This window comes from Leopardus geoffroyi, chromosome B3 (genome assembly GCF_018350155.1).
Source record: "Leopardus geoffroyi isolate Oge1 chromosome B3, O.geoffroyi_Oge1_pat1.0, whole genome shotgun sequence".
Taxonomy (NCBI): domain Eukaryota; kingdom Metazoa; phylum Chordata; class Mammalia; order Carnivora; family Felidae; genus Leopardus; species Leopardus geoffroyi.
The window spans coordinates 116,420,820-116,447,258 of NC_059337.1; the positions used below are offsets into that span (position 1 = coordinate 116,420,820).

Genomic DNA, 26,439 nt, shown 5'->3' on the forward strand with positions numbered 1-26,439 from the left:
CCTGCTTCAGATTCTGTGTCTCCCTCTCTCTCTGCCCCTCCCTCCCCTGCTCATGCTCTCTCTCTCTCTGTCTCAAAAAATAAATAAAAACATTTAAAAAAAATTCACAGACTTGGTTCTATTTTAATTTTTTCCCCCATTATATAAGGGACGTTTCTTAAACCGGAGCCAACTAAATGTGATCTAGCTTAAAATGTGCCCCCCCTAGAAATGAATCACCCTCCAGGCATCACCTAACACTCAAATAAAAATATATTTCCAGAGTGATTGTTCAAAAAAGGGAGTCTTCTAAACCTCTGTTCAGTTGGTGAGCGACTCTACTGAGGCATGTGGTTTGAACTCTCCTCTTATCTCAAAGGACAACCATTTGCTCTGCAAGGACCACGACAGCACAGCAAAGAGAAGAGAAAACATTTCCCAAAGTCTTTGCCAGGTGCTTGCTCTAGTACCACTGCCCTAGTAGATGGGCAAGCCCTCTTGCCTGCTTCCCCTTTTTCCTTCTGCATGAATTTATGAAGTTCCTGAGATGGGGGGTGGGGGGGAAGGGGAGGTAGTATTAGGTATTAGGAGAGGAAACAGGAATGAGAACAGAACATGTACCTACAATTGTCAAATCTGGCATCTAAACTGTTAGCACTGGTTACCCAGGGCGTAAGACTGAAGTGAGGGGGCATGGATGTAGTCAAACCTAAAAAAAAAAAAATGGGCATTTCTTCAATAAAGTAGTCAGAGCAACACTTCTGTGGTCGAAAGCTACAGTTTCTCCATGGAATGCTCCACTCTAAGAAGTCATTCTGGACTGTAGAAAGGGAGCCTAGAGCTAGGAAAAAAGTTTGTGAACACGTATTGGCAAAGCTGAGCAGTGGGTAGAGAACAAAGAGAGAACAGAGACCTGAGGGGAATAAAATATTCTGACATTTAGGAACTTTCACTCAACTTGCCCTCTACTCTCAAGAGAGTATCAAAACTGATAATAGATGTTATAGAAAAGGCAGAAGTGAGAAAAGGATTAGCACCTTGAAAACTGTCTTGTACATGATAGGTGCTCAGTGTCAACGCGTGAATGAGAAAGCAGGGGGAGACAGAATTCAATTTTATAAATACACGCCTTTACGGGAACCCAGATTCATCCAAAGTGTCTGAGAGATGAGCCTGAACTTTTGGACTTCTCCTTCTTTAATGAAATAAGCAACTGTTGTACGCTCCCCCCAAAACCTTGGCTCTCCTTTCCCGGTACTTTGTTTTCACCATCAGGAGAACACACACACACACGGAAGATTGAGGAAAATCATTCCTGGTTGGTTGATTTTGCTGCCAGATGGGAAAGTTAAAAAGTTCAAGCTGCTTTCAGCTTTCCTAAGTCATCTTCTCCTGTGCGCTCTTGTCTAGGGGATGGTTTGTGTTGTAGCCCCCTCTTTTGTGGGAAGTCAGACCCCAGTCCAGAGACAAATCTATTGTCACTATATGTGGAAGCTGTCAAGTTGAGACACGCTGAGAATGAGCTGAATCATATGGGAAACCAGGACATTTGTGGAGTACTTGCCAATGGCACCATGTATCTGGAACACTCAAACATGTGAGTCTCCTGCTTGTGAAACGCCTATTTGGGGATCAGTCTTCTAGTATGCAAATCACGTTATCTGCATACAATGATTGAGTAGGAATCTCTCCAGAGAGAAAGCTCATTATCCATCTCGCCCTCACTTGCCCAACTACAAGCCTTATTATGGACAGGCATCATAGCAAGGGCTCTGGGGGCACCTGAGTGGCTCAGTCAGTTAAGCATCTGACTCTTGACTTGGGCTCCGGTCATGTTCTCAGGTTCTTAAGTTGGAGCCCCGCGTCGGGCTCTGCACTGACAGTGCAGAGCCTACTTGGGATTCTCTCTCCCCCTCTCTCTCTCTCTGCCCCTTCCCCACTTGTGGTGGACATGCTCTCTCTCTCTCAAAATAAACTTAAAAAAGAAAAAGAAAAAAGAGCAAGGACTCTGGAACAAACTGGCTGAATAGTGGCCTGGAGTGAATTACCATGGGCATCATATGCAATATGGAATTAACAGCACTGACAGCACATGGTACATAAGACAATTATTATCTTATTGTGTAAGATTACATAAGAACTCATATTAATTACTTAGAGCATGGCACAGGGAACATGCTCTATGAATGTTAGCTGTTATGAGAATGGGTTTGGCTTTTCCTAGTAACTATTTACTGACAAAATCCAAGTTCTTCTTAGTGGCTAGTACCCTTATAATTTCATCAATCAAAAGAAAGAAAACCAAGAGTCAAATGATTCAACAGTCTAAAAAGAACCAGCAACTCTAGGTTTCTTCTAGTTGGAATAGCATTAGTAACAGGAACAAACTCGATTAATTACTCTGCTCCAAGGTCAGTGTCAGATTCCCCCCACCCCCCAGGTCACAAAAGATGTCATAGACTCACTCCATTCCCCTGCAGAATGCTCACTGACTTGCCAAATAGTACCAGGTTTAGGACTGCTATATGGCATTAAAAAAAAAAAAAAAAAGTTTAATTTCTTCACATCAGCTCTAGAAATGATTTTTAAGTCATTTGTTTAGGGAAACAACAATGATATTGGAGAGAAAAAGGTTTTGGAATCAGAAGATCCAGATTCAAGATTCTGCCTCTCACTATACTGGCTGTGTGACTTTAGACAAGTCACTGACCCTCAGCCTTGAGATGAAAAAGATAATACCTGCCCTACATGCTGGGGGCAAGGGCCATAACCCCCCCCCCCCCAAGATAAAAAGGATACAAGGTTCTTTTATCATCAGACATTTCAAGTGAAAGAACTTGAAAGACATACACAATTTTAGCTACTGTTATTATATTAAATTGCTTCCCAAATGCCCATAATGGGGAATGAGAAGGGAAAACAGAAACTAACCAAGAGACACATGGACGCCGCTTATGCCCGCAGCTTTAGCCCTTAGGTCCAGCCTGGCCCCTGTAGTAGAAGCAACATAGGTGCTGGTGTTAAGCTTCACCTCTGTGGATACTGGCTGCTAACCAGGCATGAAGGGCAAAGAGAGGAGCCACATAGGGAATGGACCCCAAAACAAAAAGGTAGATCTTTAGTAAGCTAAGAATATCTGAACTCCTCAGTCAGTTTGGGCTTGAGCCCTTTTCATAAAAACACGCAAAATACCAAACAGTTTCAGAACCATAGTATTTTTAGCCCATTGCTATTTCTGATTCTGATACCTGTGCTCAGTGTTGAAGTATCCCTGTAACAAGTTAACCCGCCACCCCCAGAAGTCCACTACAGAACCAAGAAACATTTCTAGAACTTTCTCATACTTTCTGCTGGTACTTACCCAGTGGTGCTCTTCCTCTGGTTTGGACAATGAAATAGATACTCTGTAAGAAGAGCTTTGGATCGTGACTCCCCTACTTGTTCCTGCCATATCCCGGAAAGAAAGAAAACGTCTATACTATTTCAGGGCATACCTAAGGCCTGGAGAACTCTCTCCATGTAAAGCCGGGAAGAAAAAAGCTGCTCTGTTACCACAGACCAAGCAGGAAGGTGGTTGTATCGGAATTTGTCCAGAGGCCCCAGTGGGGAAGGTCCACTGATTCAATGCATGGCTTTTTCTTGTTTTATTTACCTTTTCTTTGGCCCTGAGTTGGTCAAACATCTCCTGAATCTCATGTTTCCAGTCATCCTGCAGGCAGTGGAAGGAGTCCTTGGGCATTTCAAAGAAACCAGACTCCTCTATGGTAGTTAGCTGGTCCAGGATATTTGTGAAAGATGGTCGTGAGTGAGGGTCGGGATTCCAGCAGTCTGCACGGAACACGTGAGCGGACAGAAAGCATGAATGGACAGAGACAAGCGTTAAGACTTAGAATATTACAGGACCTCACTTACCAGAAGTAGTTTTCCCTCCAGAAACTGAAACACTGGGTAGGTAACCACAAATAGGGCTAGGGAAATAAAACAAGCTGCCCACCCTCAATATTATAAAGACTGAATGGGGAAATATAATGCGGCCGCCCCCATCTGACTCTGTTGAGTTAGCATAAGAAAAGCAAGTCCGGAGACTCTGCCTGCGTGAAGTTCAACAGCCATGACTTCTCATGTTCCTACACGATTCCAGTCTTGACAGTGGGTCACGAGACTTGGGGCCTCAATCTCCCACAAATAAATGAGCCAGCCTTGCCCACCTCTATGGGATGATGATAAGGCAAGGATAAAAGGCACCAGGCTGGGCAGCAGGAAAAGTGAACTCTACCTACTGTCAGCTCAGACACTAGCTAATGGAGTGCACCTCGCCTCTCTCAGCTTTGGGTTTCTCACTTAGGGTCTGACCAGATGACTTCTAGAGTTCCTTTCTTCTCTGATGTTCTTTGCTTCTATATGTGTAATACGCTCATTTTTTATTAAGTAATAAAATGCTCAAGCCCTGGATAGCAGGCTTTAGTTACTGAGCCAAGCTCTACAGTCACTGTAGATGGACAGAAGGGACATCTGTGACATCAGCAAGGCTTGACATATCTTCAAGCAGGTCTTCCAACCACCCACAGTATTCCTCTGTGAGTGACCAATGCTTCACCTCCTCTTTCAGTAACCGACCCAGCAGGATTGTCTGCAACGTACCCAAGGGCTGCCGAAAGGTAAACTTTCTCCAGTTTCGTTCCAGCCAGGGGTCACTTACCTTCCATGAGTTTGGCAAAAGGTTCTGGGCACGTAGAAGGAATGGGAAGAGCGAGCTTGTTCATGGCCACTCCATAAGCTACGGCTAAGCCGTCGATTCCTCGGAAGGGCACCTCGCCAGTCAGGAGCTCCCAAAGCAGCACCCCGTAGCTGAACAGAGGAAGAAGACAGAAGCCACAAGGCAGTCTCACCGACAGGGCTCATGAGACCTTTCTGAGCTGCCCACACTCTTTCTGGGACGGAGGGACACCAACAAAGCAGATGCACCAATGGAATACAGACCGGGAGACCACGAGGCCGACCCACTAAAAGCAAAAGCTTTGGAGTCAGGCACACTTGATTTCGAAGGCTTGTTCCTCAGATTCCTCATCTGTAAAGTGCAAACAACACGGCCAGTCTCACAAGGCTGCCGTGAGATTCACTGAGCCACTCTAAGGGTTTAAATCCGTGCCGGCCAGCCACAGCTATTCTGCTGTTATCCATAACGTAACACTCTGGAAGAAGAGGCAGCCTCCCAAGAATACATTTTTTGTCTGTTTTAAGAAAACTTCAGCGTTAGCCACAGATATATTTCTTTGGCTTTAGAAAAGCAGAGACCTGATCACCTAGAACAGATTTTGCTCCTGTAACAGATTTCTTTAAATGCCCATTAGGTTGGATAGATTCCTGCCGCTGATCACTTAACAGAGACTCTGTCTAATTCCAAGGGGAAAGTTGCACAAGCGTGGCCGACATGGGGACAACAGAGCAGTGTGTCAGCTGTGAGGACTTCAGTTTCCTCTCCACCTTTCAAAGCCACATGAAGAATTTCTTTTCACATGTCCTGTGAGTCAGAGAATGGGGAGCACAGAATTTAGCGGAATAATTATTCTATGCATTCACAGTCAGAAAGAGGCAAAATCATGTAGGGTTCAATCCTTCCAGGAATAACAATCCTTTCAGGACAAGCACCATGAGGCCACGAACAGTAAAGAGTGGCTCTCCTCATATTTTTAACACAAGCCTCAAATTTTTAAAAATACTCATCGGTAGTTTATAACCAACAAAGTCATGTTATTTTCAAACAAAACATAGCTCAGGTGGGAAAGTGTGTGACTCTTGATCTCGGAGTCGTGAGTTCGAGCCCCACACTGGGCATAGAGATTAATTGGAAAACAGCCTAATATTTCATCATGGTACTTTGTATGCACATGATGCTAAGACCTTTATAAACATCATCTTAAATCCTTACCACGAACCTGCAAGATAAATATTATCACCATTTTGCAGATGAGGAAAGCGAGGTTCAGGTAAGTTTAGCAGCATATATTAAGGGCATACGTGGAATAAGTCATGGTGGGCCCTGGACCAACTCTCAATTTCTTCTCTCTAGAATCTCCTTGTACCATTTCTCTGCTTGGTGAACTATAATCGTCTTTCAAATTCAAATGCTCCACCCTTTATTCATTCATTTTAAACATCTACTAAAGATTTATTGTGCATCAAGCTCACTGCAGGCCACTGGGATACAAGACACAGATCTTATCTACAAAGAGACTACCGACAGGAACAGAAAAGATGTCAATTAGCACACAGAGTGGGTCACAACAGACATATTATGAGTGCACAAAGAGACAATGATGGGCCCCTGGCCACCTAAACCAGACCAGAATGGGGCCAGGAGCCAGCTAAGCCCGGACTGCTAGGTAAAAGAAGACAGGGATCGGCTTATACAAAGCCAAGGCTTGCCCTCAAAGAATCCCAGGTGACCTGGCATGGCTCCAAAGGAGAGCAATGTGCCAACCAATGCACCAGGGCATCCCAGAAGATCCCCGCAGACGGTCCTCCAGAGTGGCCTGGCCAGTCTCCTTGGACAACGGCGTTCCCCCAGTGCGCCCTCCAAATATCATCACTTTCTTTATGTATCTCAACAGCCACAAAAAGCCTGGTAGACAGTTACAGGTCTTGTCTTGACACGGACTTGGCTTTTAGTCTGAGGCTGATGGCAACAATGGACACTTTAGGAAGCCTTCCCTGATGCTGCCAGTGTTACTTCACCCTTGTCTGGGCTGCCGTGGACTGTGGTTGTTTGTCTGCCAGCCAATGAGCCCTGCGAGAGCAGGGATGGTCGTTTAACCTTTGCTTTCTCAGGGCCTCGTACACAGTAGGCCTCGTCTAGTGAGTGAGCTGGTGGGAAGCACTGTATGGATAGACAGTCCCGCAGGCTGCACTGGGCGCCCTGGAGTAAGCCCTGAATTCCCAGAATAGCACTGTTATTCTTCCTGCCAAATCTTTACTGTGACTCATCCAGACAGCAGTCGTGCTGGGCAGCTGCTACCAAGTGACCTCTAAGAACTGTCCGCACTGCGGACTAGACTCCTAGGCTACGGTGACCCTCAGCTTCAGTTGTCTGCTCCTGGCATCACTGCCAACCTCCACTCTGGGGAACAAAAACCCGAGGGCCCAAAGAACCCCTCTCCTGGTGTCTGAGCCCTAACTACCTGGAAAGACAGTAGAGGATTTCAAAGATCTAAACATGGGTCCTATTTGTGTCCTCACATCTACTCTGTGACGCTTTTAGTGTTGAGTCCTAGGTGACCCATGGAGATGCCTCGGGCCACCTCGAAGAGGGTGGAGCCAGGGACTCCGTCTCTCTCAGTTTCGACGAGGGCAGCCCTGCTCTCACCTGGCTTGTTTCTTTGTTCCACCGCATTTTGTTCCATGTGAAATGCCCCACAACTAGGAGAAACGGGTCAAATGCTGCCCAAGGAAGATTCAGACAGACTTGAGTCAAATGTGTCTGCTTCACCACTTACAGTGGTGGGGCCGTGGGAAAGGAAGCTTACCTGTCCAAACCTCAGTTTCCTCACTTGTGCAACAAAGACAGCCAATTCCCACCGCACAGAGTAACTGCAAAGAATAAATAACAGTAACTACTGCTTCTCCGGAAGCTACCCTCCACAGCTAGTAAACACTGCGTGCTTCCCCTTGGGAAGGTCCTGAAACAAGAAAGCCTCTGGTGGGATTTAGGGCGAGACTGCAGTGCCGGCCGAGAGCCTTGCTGAGGGACGACAGCAATCAGGGAAGAAGCATTCCTGGGGATGACTGAACCAGTTAGTTCTCCTCTGCCAATGTTCCTCTTTATTTCTGTAACAGAAGGTGGTGATGTAAATGAAGACTTGGCATTCCTTTGGCAGGAATAGAGTCCAAGAAAGGAACTAAAGAATGACACATTAGATGTGTCTGAGCCCCCGGGAGAGGTGGGCAGGAGAAGCCCACATGGTTTACCTCAGGTTTGACCCACTCTGATGCCCTCCCAAGGTTGAGAGAAGGTCAACAGGCCCTTTCAAGACCTTGTACAAGTGGCCTGGAGGTACCAGCTCAGCTAAAACTCTGCCTCCCTCTCCCCCAACGGGGAGCCACCCGTTCCCACAGTGCTGTCAGTGATTTCCCAGGCGTCCTTGCAAACCTTGGGGAATGCACCCTGTGTCAATGATTAACCACCTCTAGAGGTATGGTAATGCCTTCCACCATTTGGTGGGGTCACAGTTCAGGGAGGGGCGTTCTGTGTTCTCAAAGTGAGGAAAAGCATCAGAGTAGATAGCAACCCAACCAAAGGCACAGCAAATCCACACCTGAGCTGGACCAGGACTATTTTTCTTATTAACCTATGTTGTCTCTAAGACACACATCCTGATAGGAGAGGGTGTCCCTTGAATGGGCTTCTGCACTTGGTAATTGGCTGCGACCCCACATTCCAGAAACCATGCTATTTAATAATTGTTGGTGAAGATAGTTGAACTACCACATATGAAAGCACTCTGTAAATCGTGAAGTAACACAAAACTGTTCTTGTTGTTGTTGTTAACCAGACCTCATTCAAAATGATGATCTATTTGTTACTATATATGTAATATATAGATGAATACATTGACATGGTAAATATTTACTGATATGGTAATATGCGCATGCTATATTACATTATTATTTTTTTTTTAAGAGAGAGAGAGACAGACAAGCAGGAGAGGGGCAAAGAGAGAGAAGGAGACACAGAATCTGAAGCTGAGCTGTCAGCACAGAGCCTGATGCAGAACTCGAACCCACAAACTGTAAGACCATGACCCGAGCCGAAGTCAGACACCCAACAGAGGTGCCCCTGTATTATATTCAAAAGCAGCTTACAAAAGAGAATGATCTCATTTTAAGGGATGAGTAGATGAGCACAGGAACAGAAATAAATGCACCAAAATATTAACAGAAGTTATCTTTAGAAGTGAGTAATGGGTGTTTTCTTTTTCCCTTTTTTTTTCTTTTTGTTTACCCATATTTTCTAATTTTTTTTCCTACAGTGAACACATTTTACCTCTATAATTTTATTTTAATGTTTATTTATTTATTTATTTTGAGAGAGAGCCAGGTAGGGGCAGAGAGAGAGGGAGACAGAGAATCCCAAGCAGGTTCCATGCTGTCAGCAGAGCCCGACACAGGGCTCGAAACCACACACGATGAGATGGTGACCTGAGCTGAAACCAAGCATCAGACGCTTAACCCACTGAGCCACCCAGGTGCTCCAAGTTCTATAATTCTGAAAACTTAAAATGCCTCCACTCCATCCCCCCCACACCAGGCAAGAAGTCATTATAGGAGACCACTAACCACTGCACTCTGTGCACACACAACCAAAGGGAAAGGTTTTGTCAATTACTCCTCCTGAGGCGGTCTAATCCAAGCACATCAGGAAACACATGAAGTCGAGGATCTGGGCCGTGATCATCATACCCTCCATCACAGCATGTGGAAGAGACCCAGAGACCTACATTCGAAAAGCAGTAAGACAAACTCAGCTGGCCCTCGGCACACAGCAATAGAAGAGGCCCAGAGGCCCCAGACCTTGAGGAGTTCCAGGAGGGGTAGAGGACGGACACAGGCTCTGCCCAGTACCTGGCACACAGTAAATATTCCACAAACATTTCCTGAATGAGTAAATGAGTTACAAGTCGATTTGTGAACAAACGTTGTCCAAGCTTCTGGGCATGTGTGGACCCTCTCTGGGACATCCTGCTGAGCCCCAGGCCTAGTGGGCCAATCATCCTGGAAGAAGCTGCCCAAAATGCAGGCACAAGGGTATACAGATGGCAATATGGCTACACCACAAAGTTTTAGGAGACACCTATTAAGTTCCTTTTTTTTTTTTTTAACTAGGCTTCATACCCAGTGCAGAGCCCAGCATGGGGCTTGAACTCACAACCTTGAGATCAAGAGTTGGACATTTAACTGAGTCACCAGGCACTGCTCTGATTCTAACCACAGCTTTGTCTCTACCACCTGGATGAACTTAGACAAATGACTTAAACCATCTAAGCCTCGGTTACCTTATCTGTCAAATGGAAATAATATCCTCTACTTTTGGGGATTCTTGTGAAGAATAAAACGAGATAAAATAGAGGTATAGTGGGGTGCCTGGGTGGCTCAGTAGGTTGAACGTCCAACTTTGGTTCAGGTCATGATCTCGTGGTTCGTGAGTTCAAGCCCCATGTCGGGCTCCGCGCTGACAGCTCAGAGCCTGGAGCCTGCTTCGGATTCTGTGTCTCCCCTTCCCTCTGCCCCTCCCCTACTTGCACTCTGTCTTTCTCTCAAAGAAAGAATAAAACATTAAAAGTTTTTTTCAGGGGTGCCTGGGTGGCGCAGTCGGTTAAGCGTCCGACTTCAGCCAGGTCACGATCTCGCGGTCCGTGAGTTCGAGCCCTGTGTCGGGCTCTGGGCTGATGGCTCAGAGCCTGGAGCCTGTTTCCGATTCTGTGTCTCCCTCTCTCTCTACCCCTTCCCCGTTCATGCTCTGTCTCTCTCTGTCCCAAAAATAAATAAACGTTGAAAAAAAATAAATAAATAAATAAATAAATAAATAAATAAAATATAAAATAAAAAAAAAATTAAAAAAAAAGTTTTTTTAAATGGGGTCCAGGATTTAGCATAGAGCCTAGCTCATAAGCATTTGTGTGGGTAGCAAATACTGTCACCAGTGTATGCATATTGTACATACAGCAATGGGCACAAGTTTTCCTCGGACACAGGTTTGAGATCATTTGGAGCCACTTAGGTAAGTAGCCTCAAGGAGTAAAGGCCCATCTAAGGGGTTCCAACACATTGTTCCTTGCAGGGAATACTGCAGCACGGAAGCTAAAACAGCTGGAGGGAGCACAGTGAATTATGTCTTCAAACCACATTCCTCGACCGAGATGAGTCAGGAAGCTGAAGTCCTGGGAACAACTCTAAACTGAAGACCTAGTGGCAGAGCAGACCACATGACCATTTCCAAGCCACCTCATCCAAAGTGCTACTGATTTGGAGTTTACCTCCAAGCCATTCCCTTCAGAGAGCAGAATAACTTCATCAGATGATTCACCAAAGGCTCCTCAAGCCTGCTTTCAGGATCTGTGGTTGAAAGGCAAGACCTGGAGGTTAGCCTTAGAACAAGGACACTTTGGGTAAAAGATGAATGGTCCTGCCCTGTTCCTTCCATGATGGACAAACTCCTACAATGGCCTTGCTCTTCCTTGCCGGCCACTTCTGTCACCATGAAAAGACCTTACATTAGATATTGGGGCTTTCGCTTCCCACTAAGAATGTGCCTGCATACCTGCAGCAACTCTGTCCAAATCAGTATAGCGACAGAAACTTTTGGCGTCTGTGGCAATAAAATCTGCACAATTTCAGGGCCAGGCTGGAGAAGAAGCCTAGCAGGAATACAGGAAGTAGAAAACAGTAATGTTACTGAGAAGTCATGGTTTCCTATGAAGAAAGGTACGATCAAGTTGAGTGTGGCAAGTAGCTGATTGTCCCCCAAATCCACTCTCCCCTTCTTCCATCATAAGAGTTTTAGCTGGACACACAGTTACCCAGCTAGAGCCTACATCTGTCTCCCTCTTTTGGAGCCGGGTGTGCGCATATAACAAAAGAGCAGGAGATGTACACAACTTCTGGGTTGTTTCCAAATTAAAGACAACCTGCTTGTCATGGATAAGCTCTCTTTCTCTGTTTCTGCAAAATACAACGTGGAAGCAACAGTCACTTAGATGTAACCATTTAGGTAAGACCAATGCACTGAGGGACCCGGAAAGAACCTGGGTTTCTGAAGGATCTCACGGGGCACAGCTACCCCACAGCCTGGACTGGCTGGACTACTCTTTGAGTACTACTTTATTTAAGCCACTGCATCTATAGGTCTCTTTGTAATAGTAGCTTAGCCTAATTAATATATTAGCTATTGTCATTTAGCCTATAGTCAAGTAGTGGAAGCGTTACACTGAAGCCTAAGAAATTGCTGTTTTTGTAGGTCAAAAACATTGGAATGTCACTACACAGTTCACACTGATGAAATCTGGCCAGACATTTTAAGGGAAGAAAACTCTTTTCTGCATGATAGTCACTTCACACTATAATTAATGCTTGGGGATATACGATGCAATATACAGAAGCTACAAAACATCACTAAAAGAAATTAGAAAATATCTACGTAAATAGGAATATATCTCATGTTCATGGATTGGAAGACTTAATGTTGTTAAGCTGACAACAGTTCCCAAAGTGACCTACAGGTTTAACACAATTCCCATCAAAATCTCAGCTGCCTATTTTGGAGAAATTGATAAAGTGCTCCTAAAATTCATTTGGAAATGCAAGGCACACGGAATGGCCAAAATAATCTTGAAGAACAGCAAAGCTGGAGGACTCACATGTCCTAATTTCAAAACTTAGTACAAAGCTACAGTAATTAAAACAGAATGGTACTGAGGTGCTTGGGTGGCTCAGTTGGTTAAGCATCCAACTTTGGCTCAGGTCATGAAATCATGGTTTGTAAGTTCAAGCCCTTCATTTGTCAGGCTCTGTGCTGACAGCTCAGAGCCTGCCTTGGATTCTGTCTCCTCCCCTGCCTCCCTCTGCTCGTCCCTGCTTATGTTGAAAGAAAGAAAGAAAGAAAGAAAGAAAGAAAGAAAGAAAGAAAGAAAGGAAGAAAGACTGATTAAAACAAAAGAGTCGTACTGGCATAAGATACACACATAGACCAATGAAGTATAATTGACAGTCTAGAAATAAACCCTTCCATCTGTGATAAATTACTTTTTGACAAGGGTGACAATTAGAAAAGAACAGCCTTTTCAACAAATGGGCTAGATACAGTAGTCCCCCCTTTATCCATGGGAGATATGTTCCAAGACCCCCAGTGGATGCCTAAAATTGCAGGTAGTACAGAACCCTATAGATGTTTATTCCTATACACACATAAATATGATAAAGTTTAATTTATAAATTAAGCATAGTAAGAGATGAGCAATAAAATGGAATAATTATATTATAATAAAAGTTATACAAATATGCTCTTTCAAAATCTTATCATTCTATACTCACCCTTGTGATGATGTGAGATGATAAAAAGCCTACTTGATGAGATGAAGTGAGATGAATGATGTAGGCATTGTGACCCAGCGTTAGGTAATACTGACCTTCTGATGATAGGTCTGACCTTCCAGACTATGGTTGACCATGGGTAAATGAAACCATAAAAAAGCGAAACCACTGATAAGGAGGGACTACTGTAGTCACAGGCAAAAGAATGAAGTTAAACCCCTTACTTCACACCACATACAAAAATTAAGTCAAAATGGAACACAGACCTAAATGTAAAAGCTAAGAGTTTTATAACTCTTAGAACATGGGTATAGATATTCATAAAACTTGGGGATGGTTTCTTAACTATGACACCAAAAGCCTAAGCATAAGCACTCAAAGCACAAGCAATCAAATAAAAAAATAGATAAATTGGACCTCATCAAAATTAAAAATGTTTCTGTTTCAAAGAATACCATCAAGAAAGTAAAAAGAGGGCAGCTGGGTAGCTCAGTCATTAAGCATCTGACTTCAACTCAGGTCATGATCCCATAGTTTGTCAGTTCGAATCCCACATTGGGTGAGCTCAAGTCCTGCTTCTGGTGAGCACGAGCCCCGTTTTGGGTGAGCGTTGCCTCTCTCTCTCTCTACCTCTACTTCTGCCCCTCCTAGGATTCTCTCTCTCTCTTTGCCCTTCACTCAAAAAAAAAAAAAAAAAAAAAAAAAAAAAAAAGAAAGAAAGAAAGAAAGAAAAAGAAAAAAACAAGAAAAAAGAAACCCATAGAATGGGAGAAAATATTTGCAAATTATGTACCTGATAAAGGACTTATATTAAAAATATATAAAGAACTCTTTCAACTTAAAAATAAGACAGATAACCAACCCAGTTTCAAAACTAGCAAAGGATTTGAATAAGCATTTATCCAGAAAAGATATACAAATGGCCAATAAACACACAAAAAGATGCTCAACATCAGGAATCATTAGAGAATAAAATCAAGATTACAATGAGATACCACTTCATATCTAACTGGATAGCAATAATTAAGAAGACATATAATAACAAGTATTGAGACAATGTAGAGAAATTGGAACCCTCCTACATTGCTAATGGAAATGGAAAATGGTGCAGCTATGGTAAAAAAAAAAAAAAAATAGTTCGGTCATTCCTCAAAAAATTAAACACAGAATAACCATATAACTTAGCAAATCCACTTCCAGGTATATACTTAGGAGAACTGAAAATCTATGTTAATCTATGTTCACACAAAAGCTTGCACAAAAATGTCCACAACAGTATTATTCACAACTGCCAAAAAGTGGAAACAACTCAAATGTTCATCAACTTATAAATGGATAAATAAATTTCCACAGGATGGAATATTATTCAGGTATAAAGAGGAATGAAGTTCTGACTCATGCATGCTACATGGATGAACCTTGAAAACACGATAAATGAAAGCAGCCAGTCAAAAAGACCACATGTTGTATTGATTCCATATGTAAGAAATGCCTGGAATAGGCAAATCCATAGAGACAGAAAGTAAATTAGTAGTTGCTGGGGACAGGGGGAGGCAGGATTGCGGAATGACTACCAACAGGTATTGGGTTACTTTTTGGGATGAGAAAAATAATTCTGGAAATAGATAGCAGTCGTAGTGGTTTGAATGGTAGCCCTAAAAAGATACATCCATGTCCTAATATCCAAAACCCTTATGTGGAACAGAATCTCCCCCAAAGTCTCAGAGGGGGCATAGCCCTGTTAGTACTGATTTCAGACTTCTGGCCTCCACACTGCAAAGGTCTATTGTTTAAAGCCACCAGGCCTGCGGTAGTTTGTTACAGCAGCCTTAGCAAGCTGGTAACCATGCCGATTGGTACAAAGTTGGTAAATTTACCGTAAACCATCGACTTCAACATTTTGAAGGGTGAACTTCGTAATATGTGAATATCTGAATAAAGCTGTTTTTTTTTTTTTTTTTTTTAATACACACATTCGTCTTATACACACACAAGCTCACTTTACAACTCACCAGGAAGAAACAACTTCATAGACTGAAGTCCGATGATAACCTATGGCCCTTTCTTTCGGTGTACCAAGGTGATGCTACTTCTCACAGCCAGGAGGATGCACCCTCTGCACAAGCTCTTCCTCCCATCAGTGGGGATTAGATTTTTAGATGCATGTGCCTATGACCTCTTAGGCTGACATTTACTAGGGGAACGGCTAGTCTAATCTGTGACTCTGCAGTTCTCAGTACATGCTTGAGACCCATCTTTTCCCATTTCTGTATCAATGTTCAACAGATAGTGCCCTGACTAAAAGGTTAACCATATAACTAGAAAGCATAATTTCCAACCCACCAAAACAACAGAGATAGCACAAAGAATACTCATCAGCTGAAGAGCTTAGAGTGAGAACAAGTCCAGCAATAACAGCCGCAGTTGCTAAGGAAGCCAGGGGGACCCCGTGGAAGGTCAGTCCCCAGGAATGCCTGGGTGCCCTCACCACCCTACAGTCAGAGATGGGAGTACACACTGCCCCTGGGATCTACTGGTCTTTCCTACGGAGCAATCACTAACACATAGAGGCGGTACCTGCCACAGCACTAAAGGAATTTTGGATAGATGAAGGCGTTAGAAACTGTCCCATGGCAACCTGGGAGTTACTACAGATTGCTGTGAAGGGGTCACTTAGACCTACTTGGGGTGTCTGGGAGTCTATGCATCCTCAGTTCTCCAAGTCCTGAAACACGTGTACAGCCAAAACAGACCAGGGCGGCACTGCCCCTGACCCTTTGGACCTTACCTCCACACATCACTGCCTTTGGAAAACATGGAGGCACGGATGACTTCGGGTGCCATCCAAGCATATGTCCCTGCTGCGCTCATCTTTGTGGTTCGGTGCCATTCTCGAGCCAGGCCAAAATCAGTGATCTTCAGAATCTTGTTGCTCAGGTCTCCATTCTCCACCTTCTGGAGGATCAATACTGGGAAGAAAAGGAACATAGAAGAAACCAGAAAGTCTGCATTAATCACAGGGAAACCACCAACTACAGAGCCCTCCTGCCAGATTCTTACCCTCTCCTCTAGGCTCCACTGTGCAGCTACCATGGACTGATGGTAGGAGCCATCATTTTCGGTAAGATGCACCTACGATGCATCCATTTTCGTGGCAAGTCCTTTATAGGCATCATCATTAACTCACAACAACCTTATGAGGTAGGTACCATTGCCATCTCCTTTTTACAAGATGAGGAAACTGACATAAAAAATCAACTAATAAGCCAGGACTGACACAGGCAGCCTGACTCAAAAGCCTTCCCTCTTAACCTTCACAGCACACAGCCCATTCATGCCCTATGGAGGGACCCGTGATGTCACAGCTGACCCTTCTGAGGAGAGGCTCCTTGGGCTTCCTATCTGGCCAGGCACCCCTGGGCCATAACCACTCTCAGACCACAAGGAATGGGGTGCATTTTGGAGGTGCAAGGAATGGATTTTCAAGGTTCCAGGCAGTGCCTGCACAGTTCCCATGAACCTCTCCCAAGTTAAGTGTGTAAGAAAGCTGTCTCTCGGGCACAGAGATTTTCCTTTGATCCAGGAATTCCCTCCCCCACCCCCAGCCACTGAGAACTGCCTGACAAATTGAAGAAGTCAGAGGATACATGTATGTTCACAACCATGAATCTCTCTGTGTGTATGACCCAGGAGGAAAGAACTAGTTCACTGAATCAGTAATACTCTGGGCCTGTCTCCCAAGTTCTAACACCAAAGCACCACAGTGTGGAGCCATCTGGGCTCTCCTAGGACAGTACTGAGGCGGCTACGTCACCTACATGACAGCTCCAGCTGTCTGCATCCCCTTGCAGGAGTCAATCGTCCTAAAAAGGGCAAACACGCTAAGGGGCACCTGGGTGGCTCAGGTGGGTAAGGGGCTCAGGTCACGATCTCGCGGTTCGTGAGTTCGAGCTCCCCATCGGGCTCTGTGCTGACAGCTGGGAGGCTGGAGCCTGGTTCCGATTCTGTGTGTCTCTCTCTCTGCCCCTCCCTCACTTGCAATTTCTCTGTCTCTCAAAAATAAATTAAAAAACAAAAAAAGAGCAAACACGCTAAGTGACTGAAGCGCTGTATGCCAAGCCGAGAAGCTCTGAGTGGGCAGAGGGTACGTGCAAGCCAGGCCTCCATTTCCACAAGCAGGAAGGTTCTGAAGGCCTCATGAAAGCACAACCTCTCCCGGGCCGGACGCTGAACACCTGGGATTCAGAGCTTTATACTCAGGACTTCAGAGAAGGTAGGAAGAGTCTCTCCCCATCCCTGCTGTCCAAGTCCAAATGGGAAGGGGAGGGAAAGGAATCCACTGAAGACAGAGCAACAAAAAAGTTGACTCGGTTCCTCCAACCACTCTGTCTAGGTAAACAATGAAAAAAATCAGTTCTGAGCCCTACTGTGCTGGGTCACACCCTCCCAGGGTTGACTTTCGAGTGACCCTCGCTGAGGGCCTCTTCAGAAGGCTTTACCTTTACCTCTGAGAGGCAAACTCCTTCAATAAAGCGATGTGTGATGGTGGTACTCTGGGTACCATGGAGGGGTTTAGGGGTGCTTTTTAGGGCACAAGAGCCTTAGGCAGTTCCTTCAAGTCACACAGCTATACTTTTCTCATCCTGCCCCCAGCCTGCAAATGCCCACTGGATTGTTACCTATTGGAAGGATGGTTACCTATTGCTACCTATTGGAAGGACAAAGATCTTTCTGTCCTAAGTGCTTCTCAGAAAATCAGCAGTGAAGAGGGGATTACAAGCAGCTATAGAGCTGGAAGCACAAAAGAAAACAGTGCTGGCCCCTCCCCAGATCTAATGGACTAGGTCTCCTTCCTCCACACCCTCTCCCGGACTCCCCTGACACACCCCTCCCCACTCTGAGCTGAATGGATCCAAGTCTCTAAATGCTTGGACAGATTTTAAAAAAACTTTCTCCATCTCCTCGAATAACAAACATCTTTCCAGATTCTTCTGTGCCCCTCTCCCCTTCTCTGCTGGCAGATATAACAAATGTGCCCTCAAATTGCTGGGCCAGTGGCACTAAAGAAACCCACCATTCCCTGATTAGAGGCAGCCACCAGCTGCTGACCCTCTCTCTCTAAGCCTCCCTTAAACCAAAGATTCAGAGTGAGCCCATCCCCTTACGTAGCCAATGGGATTTAGTCTTATCACCCAAACTCCAGGTGCTGGGACAGGGTGAGTGGGAGGAGGGTAACAGTTTGATGATGCATCTAGAACCAGCTGACCTTCCGCAGATCCTAGGCTGGAAGGGGGAACAAAGAAGTTTAGGTTCTGTTACAGGACATGGGTTTAGAGAGAATGAATGGTACAGCGAAGATGTTTAAATACATTAGCCTGCCAGATGGCTGGAGAGGGATGGCAGAATGATGGAGATGGGGCAAGAATCCACCCAGGGAAGGTCTCCCTGAATACGAATGCCTTTAGACAGAGCAGGTCCAGCCTAGTTCCACCTAATCCCCACCACTCCCTGCTGACTTCTATCTGGCTGACCTCAGACACAGATCCCCATAGATTGGACCCGTGAAGGCATCAGAGTTAGAAATCGCCGGCCATGGGGTCCTGACCTCAGCAAAGAAGAGACTGTCATCAGAAGCCAGCTAGTGATCCTGGCTACATCTATCTCTGTCTAGTTCCAAAATATTTTTCATCACCTCCAAAAGGAAATCCATATTCATCAAGCAATCATTCCCCATTCTCCCCTCCACCCAACTCCTAGCACCAACCTGCTCTCTCTCTATGCATTTACCTATTGTGGACATGTTACATAAATGGAACCATGCAATATATGACACACTTAGCATAATGTCCTCAAAGTCCATCCATATTATACCTTGTATCTGCACTGTATTCCTTTTCATGGTTGAATAATATTCCACGGTATAGACGCACCACCATTTGTTTATCTCTCCACAACAGACATTTCGGCTGTTTCAACCTTTTGATTATTGTGATTTAGTGCTGCTATACACACATATGTACATAAATATATTCATTTGAGGACTTGTTTTCAGTGGAATAATAGCTATAATGGTAATTCTATGTTTGCTGTTTCCCATGCCAGCTGTGCCATTTTATTTTTCTTAAATTTTTTATTTTTAATTTTGGGGAGAGAGAGCATGCGTGAGCAGGGGAGAGTGGCAGAGGGATAAAGAAAGAGAATCTGGGACAGGATCCATGCTCAGTGTGGGGCCTGGTGCGGGGCTCAATCCCATGACCCTGAGATCATGACCTGGGCCTAAATCAAGAGTCAGACACTCAAACAACTGGGCCACCCAGGTGGCCCTTTCCAAAAAAATGTTTTAGTTGTGCCATTTTACACCCCCACCAGCAGTGTATGAGGGTTCCAATGTCTCCACATCCTCAACACACTTATTTTCCTTTAATTTTTTTAGACGATAACCATCCTAGTGGATGTAGAGTGGCAGCTCATTGTGGTTTTGACTTGCATTTCTCTAATGACTAATGATGCTGAGCATCTATTCACGTGCTTGTTTGCTGTCTGTATATCTTCTTTCAAGAAATGTCTTTTTGGGGCACCTGGGCGGCTCAACTGGTTAAGTGTCCAACTCTTGATTTCAGCTCAGGCCATGATCTCACAGTTCGTGAGCTCGAGCCCCATGTTGGGATGTGTGCTGACAGGCAGAGCCTGCTTGGGATTTTCTCTCTCCCTCTCTCTCTGCCCCTCCCTGCTCATGTGCTCACTCTCTTTCACTCACTCTTAGTTAAAATAAATATCATTTTTAAAAGTAATGTCTTTTTGTTTTGAGCTATAAGACTTCTTTCTATATTCTGGATACTAAACCCTTACCAAATAGATGATTTGCAAACATTCTCCCCCTTTCTGTAGGCTGTCTTTTTCCTTACTTGACAATGTCCATGGATGCACAAAAGCTTTTACTTTAGATGAAGTCCACTTTATCTGTTTATTTTGTTGGTCATGCTTCTGGTGTAAGAATTCCATGGCCAAATCGAAGTTTATAAAGATTTACTTGTATGTTTTAAGAGTTTTACAGGTTCAGCTCTTGTATTTAGGTCATTGATCCATTCTCAGTTCATTTTTGTATATCATATAAGGGTGTCCAACTTCATTTGTTTGCATGTGGATATCCAACTGTCCCGTTTGTTAAAGAAAATGGCTTTACTTTAAAAAAATTTTTTTTTTTTTCAACGTTTATTTTTGGGACAGAGAGAGACAGAGCATGAACGGGGGAGGGTCAGAGAGAGAGGGAAACACAGAATCGGAAACAGGCTCCAGGCTCTGAGCCATCCGCCCAGAGCCTGACACGGGGCTCGAACTCACGGACCGCGAGATCGTGACCTGGCTGAAGTCGGACGCTCAACCGACTGCGCCACCCAGGCGCCCCAAAATGGCTTTACTTTTAAAAACAGAACAGAGTAGCTGTCTCCCAACACACTTTCCCCAGGGAGAAAAAGGTTTAATCACAGCAACTCACTTATCTGTACCGCTGCAGTTAGACCATTCTGAGTTTCTACCACTGACAAACAGCCACAGAACTAACGAATGACTGTGCTTTACTTCTTAGAAAACTTAAGAATCGTTTATCAAGGGGCGCCTGGGTGGCGCAGTCGGTTAAGCGTCCGACTTCAGCCAGGTCACGATCTCGCAGTCCGTGAGTTCGAGCCCCGCGTCGGGCTCTGGGCGGATGGCTCAGAGCCTGGAGCCTGTTTCCGATTCTGTGTCTCCCTCTCTCTCTGCCCCTCCCCCGTTCATGCTGTCTCTCTCTGTCCCAAAAATAAATAAACGTTGAAAAAAAAAATTAAAAAAAAAAAGAATCGTTTATCAAAATCTACTGAAGTCCATCCAAGCGTGTTGCGTGGCCCTCACCTCTCATGACTAGGGTAGTGGAACAAACCCTAAAATCAACAAGTCCAGGCCTAAGTCAGTGGAGGTGCCGGCCAGGGTAAGGGGAACAGGGGGAAAAAACCAAAAACCTACTGGCTAACCAGATACAGAGGCTTGATGGAGAAGGGGGCGGGGTTCCCATCTTTCAGATATGCGGGACAAGTAGAATAGAGGTGTCACGGACTGAAGTCGAGAGGCACAGCCCTTTGAGGAAGCCAAGTACAGTTTGGGAAACATCATGGGTATACGGTGACAGTAACAAGAGTCAGTGTGGATCAAACAAACTAACAAACCAACACCCAAAAAGCAGACAATTTAAATCCCAGGCTCGACACTCCACATAGGACCCTGCACAAATTTCATCAACTCTGCATTTCTATTCTTGTTTCTGTAAAATGGGGATAAAGATTAAAGGTGATGTAGTAACAAATCACGTGGCAGAGGGTCTGACACATACACACTCAGGACACTATAGCTATTATGATTACTATCATGATTAAGTGTCTCATGCATAAGTGGAAGCCATGGGACTCGGCGTTAAAGGTACTGAGGACACTGGTGGGGAGCCTGGGAGTCCCTGACAGATGATAGCCATATAAATTTTCGCTGCATAAATAAATGGAGTGGTTGATAAATTAATAATGATAGCTACCCAATATTGATCACTTGCTATGTAGAGGCATGATGCTCTTTACATAACGTATGTGAAGAGCTTTACATAAATCACCTTAGTTAATTCTTAAATCAACCCTATGAGGTAGGTGCAAACATTCTCCCAATTCTACCCATACTAAAACAGATACAGCAAGGCTAAGTGAGGGATGGAGATGGGACCAAAGCCACATCTCTCTTCATGTGCTGTGCCATCCAGAGGACAGTAAGGAATCCTATGTGTCTTTAAGGCTTATCTCAAGTTCTGCCTGATCCCTAAACTGTCACTGGTTAACTAGTCTTCACTGCTCTCCCTTTTCCTGAATTATTCCTTCGGCACCCAAAATCAGTATCACAATTGAACTTTATATACTTCTTTTAAATCCTTCCCAACTGCTGCACGTAGGTGTGTCTCATCATCCCTGGAATGTGATGGATAGGACTCCTCGAGGACAAAAATCCCATTCTCTTTCTTCTGGAATCCACACCATTCCGTCTCCAGGAACCAGAACAGAGCCAGACTCTGAAAGAACTGACCCTTCACTTATTTCACTGAAGAAGTATCTTGTACATCTTCTCAGGCAGTCCACTTCCCCACCCTATGGGCACTGGGGGTGACACCCTCCAGTGTCATCCGTCCTGAGGCACAAAGGGGAGCCGATAAGGACCAGGCAAGATAACGAGACTGAAGAAAGAGGAATGCTGCAGCCAAGGTTTACTGATGAATAACGCATCCACATCTGGCTGCTTCCAGGTCGGATGGGGGTTTACAAGGGAAGAGAAGCTAGAGACTCTGCCCTTAAGGGCCTTCTACGTACTGAATGGAGAGATACAAGACAGGGGCACCTGGGTGGTTCCGTCGGTTAAGCATCCAACTCTTGATTTCGGCTCAGGTCATGATCTCATGGTTTGTGGGATCGAGCCCCGCATCGAGCTCTGCACTGACAGCACAGAGCCTGCTTGGGATTCTCTCTCTCCCTCTCTGTGCTCCTCCTATGCTTTCACACATGCATGTGTGCATACTCTCTAAAAATAAATAAACAAACAACAACAACAACAAAAAGAAAGATACAAGACAAAATTGACTATCAGGTCAAGACAAAGGGAACATCAATAATAAGGGCCCACATTTTGCTACAAGGAGAAGCAGGAGAAGCAGTCTTCTGAACCTGAGTAACCCATGGACATTATTCTTGATTATGTCCAGATCAGGATACCACTTATATACCATTAACTTAATAGTTTTCTTTACAGTGACTTTTTAAAAATTACTAAAAGAAATTTTATATTGTTATAAATGAAAAACACAAATATTCTCCTAATAGCAGTTAACCTGTACAAATAAAACAAACGAAAACAAAAATCACTGTTATTAAGTTTCAGTAGACCCTGTTACAGGTCAAACTCCTTTTTTTTTTTTTTTTTAATTTTTTTTTTCAACGTTTATTTATTTTTTTTGGGACAGAGAGAGACAGAGCATGAACGGGGGAGGGGCAGAGAGAGAGGGAGACACAGAATCGGAAACAGGCTCCAGGCTCCGAGCCACCAGCCCAGAGCCTGATGCGGGGCTCGAACTCACGGACCGCGAGATCGTGACCTGGCTGAAGTTGGACGCTTAGCCGAATGCGCCACCCAGGCGCCCCTCAAACTCCTTTTTTAAGGCCTTCTATCTCCATTAGAAAGAAGTGATTAGAGGTGTTGGAGAGTGGGGTGCCTGGGTGGCTCAGTCATTTGGGTGTCCGACTCTTGATTTTGGCTCAGGTCATGAACCCGGAGTCATGGGATCAAGCCCTACACTGGGCTCCATGCTGTGCATGGAGACTGCTTGGAATTCTCTCTCTCTCTCTCTCTCTCTCTCTCTCTCTACCCCCGGCCCGCCCCAACCCCGTTCCTCCCCTGCTTGTGTGTACACTCTTTTTCTCTAAAATTAAAAACAAACAAACAAACAAACAAAAGGTGTTGGAGAGGAATCAAGAAAGGTAACTATTGCCAAAGTGAATCTTAATCCTCCATGAATATAAAGAGCTTGAGTGACTTTCTATGGAGCTCAGTGGTATTTCAAACTGACCACCTAAAAGGCTAGCTCCGGTCAGGTTATCAGAGGGAGAAATGAGTCAGGCAGGGGAGGCCACAGAGGGCTCGGAGTCTGACCTAATATCCTTTAGCTGGAAGCCAGGCTCTCAAAACTTGGCACAACTGAGGAGACACTCCCATATGTCGTAATGGCAAATTTAGCTTTGGTGGATGATTTATCATTTTGAGATTTCTTATTTATTATTCATCGCCATTAGCACAAGGGGCTCTGACTTGCTAAATGTTCACCTTGGCGCCAAGGCTCCGTCCCCAGGCCTTCATTCGCTACGAATGATTCAGCACCAGATTAAGCAGCTGGTCTAACTCTGTTCCGAGTGTTGTTGTGTTTTGCTTGGTCTAGTCTTTTTTTTTTTTTTCTCAATTTATTGTCAAATGTGTAGACACATAGGAGAGTGTACAGAACACGTATGTAGTTTAAAGAAAATGAGAGGACAACTCCTATATCCCCATCTAATCTCCTAGAAGCTCTGTGTGTCCCTCCTAGTCACATCCCTTTCCTAGCTTCTGTCATTCATTCTCTTACTTTTATTTTTTTAAGATATTTTTTTTAATTTTAAAGAATTCTTTTACTTTTTTAAACTTTACTTTTTTTTTTTTTTTTAAGTTTGTTCATTTTTGAGAGAGAGACAAAGCACGAGCAGGGGAGGAGCAGAGAGAGGAGACACAGAATCTGAAGCAGGCTCCAGGCTCTGAGCTGTCAGCGCAGAGCCCGATGAGGGGCTTGAACTCACCAGCCGTGAGATTATGACCTGAGCTGAAGTTGGACGTTTAACCAACTGAGCCATCCAGGGACCCCTAATTTTTAAATTTTTTTTTTCAACGTTTATTTATTTTTGGGACAGAGAGAGACAGAGCATGAACGGGGGAGGGGCAGAGAGAGAGGGAGACACAGAATCGGAAACAGGCTCCAGGCTCTGAGCCATCAGCCCAGAGCCCGACGCGGGGCTCGAACTCACGGACCGCGAGATCGTGACCTGGCTGAAGTCGGACGCTTAACCGACTGCGCCACCCAGGCGCCCCTAGGGACCCCTAATTTTTAAAAAAATGTTTATTTATTTTTGAGAGAGAGAGAAAAAGAGTGTGAGCGGGGAAGGGACAGAGAGAGAGGGGAGACCCAGAACCGGAAGCAGGCTCCAGGCTCCGAGCTGTCAGCACAGAGCTCGACGCGGGGCTCGAACTCACAAACTGCGAGATCATGACCTGAGCCGAAATCAAGAGTTGGGCCACTTAACCGACGGAGCCACCCAGGCGGCCCTCATTCCCCTACTTTTTATAACGTTACCGCCTGTGTATACATCCCTGCAGGAGGTGTTTTGCAAAGGCGAGTGGCCGGCACAAATGCAGCTCGTTTCCCAGGGCTGCTGTAAAACGGTCACGACAAATTTGGTGGCTTAAAACAGTAGAAATTTCTTCTGAATTCTGGAGGCTAGAATTCAAGTCTAAAACCAAGGTGTCAGGCAGGGCTATGCTCCCTCTGAAGACTCCAGGGAAGGAAGAGTGTTTCCCTGCCTCTTCTAGCTTCTGGTGACTGCTAGCAATTCTAGGTGCTCCACGGCTTTGGGCAGCGGTAACTCCAGTGTCTTCATCTGGCTGTGTGCCCTGTGCGTGTGTCTGTGTCTTCCCACGGCCTTCTCGTCTCTGTGTGTCTGTGTCCAAGTTTCCCTCTTCTTACAAAGACACCGGTCACTGGATTAGAGCCAGACTTCATTCGTGTGGCCTCATCTTAACTTGATCACATCCGCAAAGACTCCACTTCCAAATAAGGTCACAGACACAGGTGTGAACTCCTCTGGATTTTCTATTTCTAAATTCACTTTGACCTACCTCTGCTTCTCCGGTTGGGCAAAGAAAACACTTGTCTATCCGGTAAGCAGGGCAAGGAGGAGCGCCCAGGAGCTTCATCAACACATGAGCAAGACAGCTGAGTGTAGATAAGAATCTGGACCAGGCTTCCCGCAGGCAGGCAGGCCTCAGGTTAAATCAATGTAACACCAGCAGCAGCCGAGGTGGCGATGTCAGTCCTGACTCACACTGCAGGATGTCAACTGCCCAACCTCCAGGTCTGGGGCACAGCCGTTCTCCTGGGCTCTTTCTTCACAGTCTGCGGGGTTTTTCCTTCATTTCCTGCGGGGTTTTTCCTGTTGTGTTAATCCCTGGGTCCTGCAGGGACAGGACACTCTCTCTCTCTGCTGGTTTCTTCTCTGGCTTGAGCGGTGTGCATTCTCCAGTAGCTCCTTAGAAAGAATGCACGGAAGGTACCTTGTTGTTGTTGTTTGAAAATGTCTATATTCCATCCCCATACTTGGTATAAAATCGGAGATTTCCGTTCACAATTTTGAAGGCATTATGCACCATTTTCTTGCTTCCAACACTGTTAAGAAGCCTCGGGCCATTGAGCCTCGTGATGCCTGTAAGTGATGTCTTTTTCCCTTGGGAAATTTCTCCTCTCTTCTTCGTCCCCTGTGGTCTGAAATCTTAGAGGGATGTGGCTTGAGGCGGGAACTTCGTACTTTGAAATCTGAGCACCCATGTCTTTCAGTTACAGAGAATTTTCTTGAAGTGTTTTACTGTTAATTTCCTTGCCTGTATTTCTGTTTTCCCACTCTAGAACCTCTATTATTCAGATATCGGGCTTTCTAGACTGGTCCTCCAGTTTTCTTTTCTCCTCTATTTTCCCCATCTGTTTTTTCTTTTTGTTCTTCTTTAGGAAATGTCATCACTTTACCT

General features: G+C 44.9%; 1 protein-coding gene across 2 annotated transcripts in view; it reads right to left on the bottom strand.

Moving 5' to 3' along the window:
* Nucleotides 1–26,439, bottom strand: part of MAP3K9 (mitogen-activated protein kinase kinase kinase 9) — an 82,013-nt gene that overhangs the window by 17,447 nt on the left and 38,127 nt on the right. For both annotated transcript variants that reach the window (XM_045451396.1, XM_045451394.1), the window contains exons 3-5: nt 15,851–16,031; nt 4,679–4,827; nt 3,632–3,807 (exon numbers count right to left, since the gene is read on the bottom strand). In XM_045451396.1, coding sequence (XP_045307352.1) covers nt 3,632–3,807; nt 4,679–4,827; nt 15,851–16,031 — 506 coding nt within the window. The remainder of the gene's footprint in view (nt 1–3,631; nt 3,808–4,678; nt 4,828–15,850; nt 16,032–26,439) is intronic.